The following is a 7,020-nucleotide window of genomic DNA, read 5'->3' as shown; positions in this document are numbered from 1 at the left end:
CCGCCCGCCTCAGTGTGAAAGCACTTGCAGGCCCGCCAGCTGGCTGAGCCTCGCTGTAACTTCAGGAGGGAGCTCTGAGTCCATTTCACACACGGGGAAGCTGAGGCCCGGGAGGGAAGGCGACTGCCTTACCCACAGTGGGCTTGGGGGAGTCAGCCAGACCTCTAGATCCCAGTGGGCAAGGTCCAGCTGCAGCCACACGGTCCTGGTGTGAATGACCTCCGGGGCAAGTAAGTGGCTTCTCCTCTCCGAACTGCAGTGCCCTCATCTGTAAAACGGACACAGTGATACTTCCATGGGGTCGCCTTGGGGTTCCAGTGAGACTCCCCACTGTGAAACTCTGTGAAATGTAGTTTATCCGCTCACTTGGCCTACAGTTATGGCGTGACCCTCCGTGCTGGCCACGGTCCTCAGATAGTCTCACGTAAGCCTTGTGATCTCACAGACTACTGTCCCCACTTCACAGATGAGGAAGCTGCGCCTCAGAGGACGTGACTCGATCAGGGTGACACAGCTGGAAACGGCAGATGTGACATGAGAAGCACATGTGTCCCCCTCCCTGGGACCCGTGTTCTCGGGCACCATCCCCTCCTCTACTGGAACAGGCTTGACCCTGTGTCCTGCCAAACCACGGGTGGTGGCTGCTTGGAATGGCGGCTACATTGACAGGCAGAGTCCTGCCGTGGGCCAGAGAGGGGAGAGGGACAGCGTGCGTGCCAGGGGTTCCCTGTCCCCGCCCTGGGCCTAAGCCTGAGCAAGGACCCCGCGCGTGCTGGGGCCGGGGTGCCACTCCTCTCCCAGGTGTGCGTCCCCATTATGAAACACGTCAGACTCAGACCTGGATGGAGACGCAGAGGCCTTCTCACACCCACCACCTTTCTTTCTAAGGATGGGAAGCTGGGGCCCAGAGAGGGCAGGGAACTGCCCAAGGTCCCAACCCTTGGCCCCAGCCTTTGGTCTCAGCGACCTCTGGGCTCCCTATTTCTCCTCTCTGTTGTTCCAGGGCTACCAGGGCTAGCCGGAGACCACGGCGAGTTCGGAGAGAAGGGAAACCCAGGGATTCCTGGGAATCCAGGAAAAGTTGGCCCCAAGGGCCCAGCTGGCCCTAAAGGTTCCCCAGGGCTCCCTGGAGCCCCAGGCCCCAAGGGTGAGTCGGGAGACTACAAGGCCACACAGAAGGTCGCCTTCTCCGCCAAGAGGACCACCCACAATGCCCCGCGCCGGGACCAGCCCATCCGCTTTGAACAGCTCATCACCAACACCAACAACAACTACGAGCCCCGCAGCGGCAAGTTCACCTGCAGGGTGCCCGGACTCTACTACTTCACCTACCACGTCAGCTCCCGCGGGAACCTGTGCATCAACCTCCTCCGGGGCCGGGAGAGCCCGCAGAAGGTGCTCACTTTCTGCGACTACGTCACCAATGTCTACCAGGTCACCACGGGTGGCGTGGTGCTCAAGCTGGAGCTGGGGGAGACCGTCTTCCTGCAGGCCACCGACAGGAACTCCCTGGTGGGCATGGAGGGCGCCAACAGCATCTTCTCCGGGTTCCTGCTCTTCCCGGACGTAGAGGCGTGACCCGTGGGGCTGAGCCCGTCCACTCCCTCCCACCCCGCCCCGTCGGCACCCCTCCCTGCGCCCCGCTCCCCCACCCCGCCCTGTCCGAAGCACACAGCAGAGCTCTGTGAATGTTGCCACATGAACGGACAAATAAACTCTTCGAGGCCAAGGGGCAGTGTCTACTTCAGTTCCGTATCTCGGCGCCCAGCACACAGTAGGTGTTCAGAAATGCCCGTCGAAGAACGGATGCACTTACGACCACCTAGAGCAGAAAACCCATCTGCCTGAGGGTGACCAGAAGGCCGGGCGCTGGCTGGGCCCTGCTCTGTGCCCAGAGCACAGCGGGAGGCCAGGAGGGAGCACCCACTGCTCCAGACACTGGCCGGACCTTCCCCATGCTCTCCTTGGCTCTCAAGCTCCCCCTTGGGGACAGGCTGCATCACGCCCAGTTGACAGAGGAGAAACAGAGTCAGAGGGAAGGACAGGGGTACGAGGGCAGGTCTGCCACCTTTGACCTGAAACCCCTTTATGAGGCCATGTGTCTGTGCGAGCCCCTAAAGGGACGTGTACCTTCACATCATCCCAATCAAGGGAGCAAAGGAGCTCCACCAAGGCCTTAACTGACCTTGGGACAGGGATGTCCCCCTTTGCGTCTTCCCACACGCTCCCCGCCCCCAACACCTGCCCAGCCAAGCACATGCTCAGTCATTCAGTTAGAACAAATGGCAAGGCTGGCAGGTGGCATGGTGGTTAAGGGTGCTGCACTCCCACATGGCTGACTGCGGTTCAAGCTCACTTTCCCTTTCTCTCTCACTCGGGTCAAATTAAATTAAATAAACAAAGTTAAATAAACTAATTCTTTAAAAAGAAAAAGAAAGAAAGAAAAAAGAAAGAAAGAAAAAGAACAAATGGCACTCCCCTGCTCAATAGCCTTCAGTGGCTCCCCACTGTCCCCTAGATATAGTCCCAGCCCAAGAGCCTGGCCTTCCTGTTCCCTATACTGGACCCCGTCCACATGCCTGCCACCTCAGGTGCTTCCACTGCCTATCCAGCTGGGAGCCTTCCTCTCCGCCTGCCTATCTTTAGAGCCTCATTCAACACCTCCTCCTGGAAGCCAGCCGGTGGCAGCCCTCATGTACCTGACTGTCCCGACTCACTTCTCATTGGTTCAGCTCTGAGTATGCACAGCCTGCATTTGGGCTGTCAGTCTCGCCCACCTTCTCCCGTTAGACTGTGAGCAATTCGCCCTGCTCTTCTCTGAACCCCGACAGAGCCCAAGCCTCACAGCTGCCGCTCAAGGAACACTCGCTGCCCGATTGGTTGAGACCACAGGAGCAGGACCCACATGGGCTTCCTGCCCGGCTCCTGCCCTCAGTAGCCCCTTCTTCTAGTCCCACCCCATCAAGACCCTCAACCAATCCTGGCCGGAGGTGGGAGGGGCTTAAGGCGTTGAGCTGTCTCAAAGGGCCTCACCTCCTGCTTGGCTGGCCCATCCTCCCGGCTCCATTCATAGGGCTCGTCTTCTTCTGCCCCTCCTAGGTCTCCCGGTGGGACTTGGATTACCTGCCCCAACCTCAGACCCTTTAACTGAGACCTGGAATCTTTTCTCCAGGGACTGATCCTTCTTTCTGTCCCTCAACCCCTTCAATACAAACTGCCTTTCTGGCCTTTGAGCCAGGTAACGACAGTTTCAGTAAGAACAATGGCGCTATAGCTGAGTTATGTGTCTAGTGCTTTATATACATGAGCGTATTTAATCCCTGCCACAAGCCCTAAGAGGTACATAGTATCGTCCTCATGCCACAGACAAGAAATCCGAGGCTCAAGCAATTTCCCCAGGGTCACACAGCTGACAGGTAACGGCCTAGGTGGGGTCCTGCCTCTGTTTGTCTCAAAGGTTTTTTAAGAGATTTTTGCAGAACCAGCAGATGGCCTAATGGTTACGGTGCTGGACTCCCACATATGAAACCGCAGTTCGAATCCCAGACCCAGAAACTTTAAACTCGCATGAGGTGCTTGTGCGTGTGTGCTCAAGATCCTGAGAGAATAGAGAAGAATTGTGGTGTGGCCATTCCCCCGGGGGGTGGGGATGATTTCTCACTTTCTGTCTCTCTTTGTCTCTCTTGCAAGCATACATGCCCTATAGAAAATCTCTCTCTAAAAAAAAAGAAAAAAGACACACAGAGATTTTTGCTATAGAGTGTGTGCTCACCAGAGACAGAGATTTTTGCTATAGAATATGTGCACTCAACAGAGAGTGAGAAAGTGAGAAATCACTCCCCCGGGGGGAGGATGGCCATGCCACAACCCATTCTCCTCCTGGGATCTTGGGCATGCACACATGCACCTGACATGAGTTTTAAGTGGCCAGGTTCAGGACTCAAACTGCGGTCAACTACATGGGAGCCCAACAATGTAACCATTATGCCATCTGCTGGTCTCTGTCTCAAAGTTCTTAAGCCTGTAGTTTAGGAACTACTTCCTGACTTCCAATCCTTGAAATCCCTTCTTCAGGCCCCAGGCAGAGCCCCCAGCCTCTCATTCGGACCTCAGGAGCTCAAGGCCGAAGTTAGGTCTGTCCTTGTAGGGCTACCGCTCACCCGGCAGACCAGGCTGCTGGAGTCGGGCTGCACAGGGCACCCCATCTCGCTGCCAGGTCCTCAGCAAGTCAGTCAGAGCCAGTCAGAGTTCCCCACTCGTGCCCGCTCATCTCAGGAGCTACCTCAGGCCACCTGGCTCTCCTGCAAGACCCTTGACCCATAAACCCTGACCCTGCTGCATATCTTCCACCAGATGCCCCAGGCAGGCCCTTCTAGCGGTGCCCTTTTAGTGACCTCCCACCAGCTCGGGTCTGCCTGCAACCAAGGACTCTGCCTGCCCAGCCCAAGCGTCCTTGCTCTGAGCCGACATCAGTAAAGGTAAGCACTTCACCTCTCCTGCAGCCTTTCCTGACCAATGGGGAGGGTTCTCTAGAGTGTTTTGGGAGGCCGGTGAGGAACCAGGACCCAGAACAGCATGGCAGACCACAGGCGACCTCAGATGGTCTCCAGACTTGCCTGTTCTGTGGCTGCTCTGGTGCCTTCCCGTTCCCGTGCCCCTCTCAGCGGGAACGGGGATGTGAACAGGACGCCGATCCTCCCACGGGGCTCACAGTTAGGCTGGGAAAGGAAGGAGGTGGCGTCCCTCAGGCCAGGGAGCCTGGACCTTCGTGCACCCACCGTGACCTGACCCCCAGCCCTCAACATGCCAGAGCCCTTTTATTTTTTATTTTATTTTTAAAGATGTATAGGGTACATGCCCTCGCTGGAGAGACAGAGAGATAGAGAGACAGAAAGCAAGAAATTTCCCTCCAGGGGGATGGCCACCCTGCAATCCCTTCTCCTCCATTTTTCTCTTGGGGTTTTGGGTGTGCATGCACACGCATCTGGCATAAGTTTCAAGCCACCTGGTCTGGGACTCGAACCATGGTCAGCTATGTGGGAGTCTAGCACCTTAACCACCACACCATGTGCTGGCCCACCAGAGCCCTTTAGTTGCATGTGACAGAAGTTCCCTCAACCAACCTAAGAGCAAAGGAGGGACTTCTCAGGAGAGCCCAGAAACAGGTGGGACAGCCCAGTCAGTGACACGGACCCAGACGTGTGTGCCCCCAAATCATACCTTAGCCCCCGAGTGAGTCCCTCTCTGTCAGGGAAGAGATACAGAGCCTGACGTCTCCAGGTCCCAGGTCCCAGGAGAGAGGACCTGACTGACACCTGCCCCCAGAACAAAAAATCCTCCTGGCCAATCAGGTGAGGCCAAGGAGGGGCGGGGCTGGCAGGGCGCAGCAGTGCAGGTTGTGGAGCGGAACACGTGGAGGAGTCTCTCCTGTAACGGTTGCAATGCGCGGCGGGGTGGACGCCCCAACGCAGCTGTTCCCAGACTTCGGCAGCGTCAGAGCCACCTGAGGGCCGGCTAGAACGTGCGCTTCCTCACGGTCTCACATGGTACTGGGCGGCCGCGCTGGGTACCACACTGGAAGAGCCACCGCCAGGAGCGCAGCACCACGCTGGCTGTCGCAGGCGAAAGGGTTCTGGGCTCGTGTCTGGTGACCATGTCATGCCTATGCTTGATGGGTGGCTGAGGCTGTGGGGGCCCTGTTGGGAATACTGTCTCTCATGCTCACGAAAGAAAACAGGGATGAACTTAAAACAAAACAAAACAAACAAAAAAAGCTATCGATTGAATCTCAGTATTTCCATTCTTTTTAAAATAATTCCATTTGTTGTTATTATTATTTTTCAATTTAATCAGATGGAGAGAAAGAGAAAGTGAGAAAGCAAGCTTCCAGGTCCAGGACTCAAACCATGATCGGCCATGTGGGAATCCAGCACGTTTAACCACCACACCACCTGCTGGCCCCCACATTGCTTCCATTCTATTGATAAAAATATACAGACCCGTGGAGAGAAGGGATTGTAGCAAGGCCATCCCCCTGGGGCGTGCTTTCTCACTTCCCTTCTCTCTGTCTCAACCTGTTTCTGCAGCGAGTGCATGTGCCCTAGCAAAACTAGAGAAAAAAGAGAAAAAGAAAGAAAGAAAGAAAGAATATGGAGACTCAGGGAGGGGCTGTTACCGCCTGTGTCACACAGAGGACCCAGGGTTTGGATCCAGTCTATCTAATCTGTGGGTTTAAGGTCGGGGACCATTGCCCAGACAGCAGGGACCAGTTCTCAGAACAGTGTGAGTGGGCCCTGCTAGATGCCAGTTCCTCCTTACCACAGGGCTTCCCCACCTTCACCCCATGGTTCCAACCAGCAATGCCCTCGTACTGCCCCACGATGCTCCGAGCCAGTCATGGAGTGGGAGGGAGGGCCAACAGGGGGCTGAACACCATACGGCCAACTCTGCAGTTCAAGTCCCAGACCTGGTGGCTTGAAAATCACACTGGGCACATGTGTGTGCATGCCCAAAATCCTGGGAGGAGAATGGAGGAGAAAGGACCGTAGTGTGGTCATTCCCCTGGGGGCGATTTCTCGCTTACCCTCTCTCTAGTTGTCTGTCTCTCTTTGGTGAGGGTATGTGCTCTATGGCAAAAGGAAAAAACAGGAAGTGGAAGGGAGAACCAGCTGGTGGCATGGAGGCTCGGGCACTGGATCGCACAGGGCCGACTGCAGACTTCGCATCCCAGACCTGGGGACTGGGAAACACCAGACGCGTGTGCACACGTGCCCCAGGTCTTGAGAGGAGAATGGAAGAGAAGGGACCGTGCAGTGGCCATTCCTCCTGGGGGTGGATTCTCACTTTCCCTCTCTCTGTCTCTGTCTCTCTGTCTTTTTTGAGAGGTTTTTGTTTGTTTGTTTGTTTGTTTGCCATAGGGCGCTTGCACTTGCCAGAGAAACAGAGAAAGACAGAGAGACAGAAAGCAAGAAATCACCTCCCAGGAGGGATGGCCATGCCACAATCCCTTCTCCATTCTCT

General features: G+C 56.0%; 1 protein-coding gene across 1 annotated transcript; it reads left to right on the top strand.

The window, feature by feature from the left end:
• The first annotated feature begins 214 nt into the window (after positions 1-214).
• C1QB (complement C1q B chain) lies at positions 215-1,578 on the top strand. The gene is made up of 2 exons (XM_014586508.2): positions 215-230; positions 1,004-1,578. Exons 1-2 carry the CDS (start codon positions 215-217, stop codon positions 1,576-1,578), a joined length of 591 nt encoding a protein of 196 aa, XP_014441994.1.
• Positions 1,579-7,020: the final 5,442 nt, after the last annotated feature.

Source organism: Tupaia chinensis, unplaced genomic scaffold, assembly GCF_000334495.1.
Source record: "Tupaia chinensis unplaced genomic scaffold, TupChi_1.0 Scaffold000146_1, whole genome shotgun sequence".
NCBI classification, from domain to species: Eukaryota; Metazoa; Chordata; class Mammalia; order Scandentia; family Tupaiidae; genus Tupaia; species Tupaia belangeri.
The sequence above is the reverse complement of the archived record's forward strand: the minus strand, read 5'-3'. Positions and strand labels throughout refer to the sequence as shown.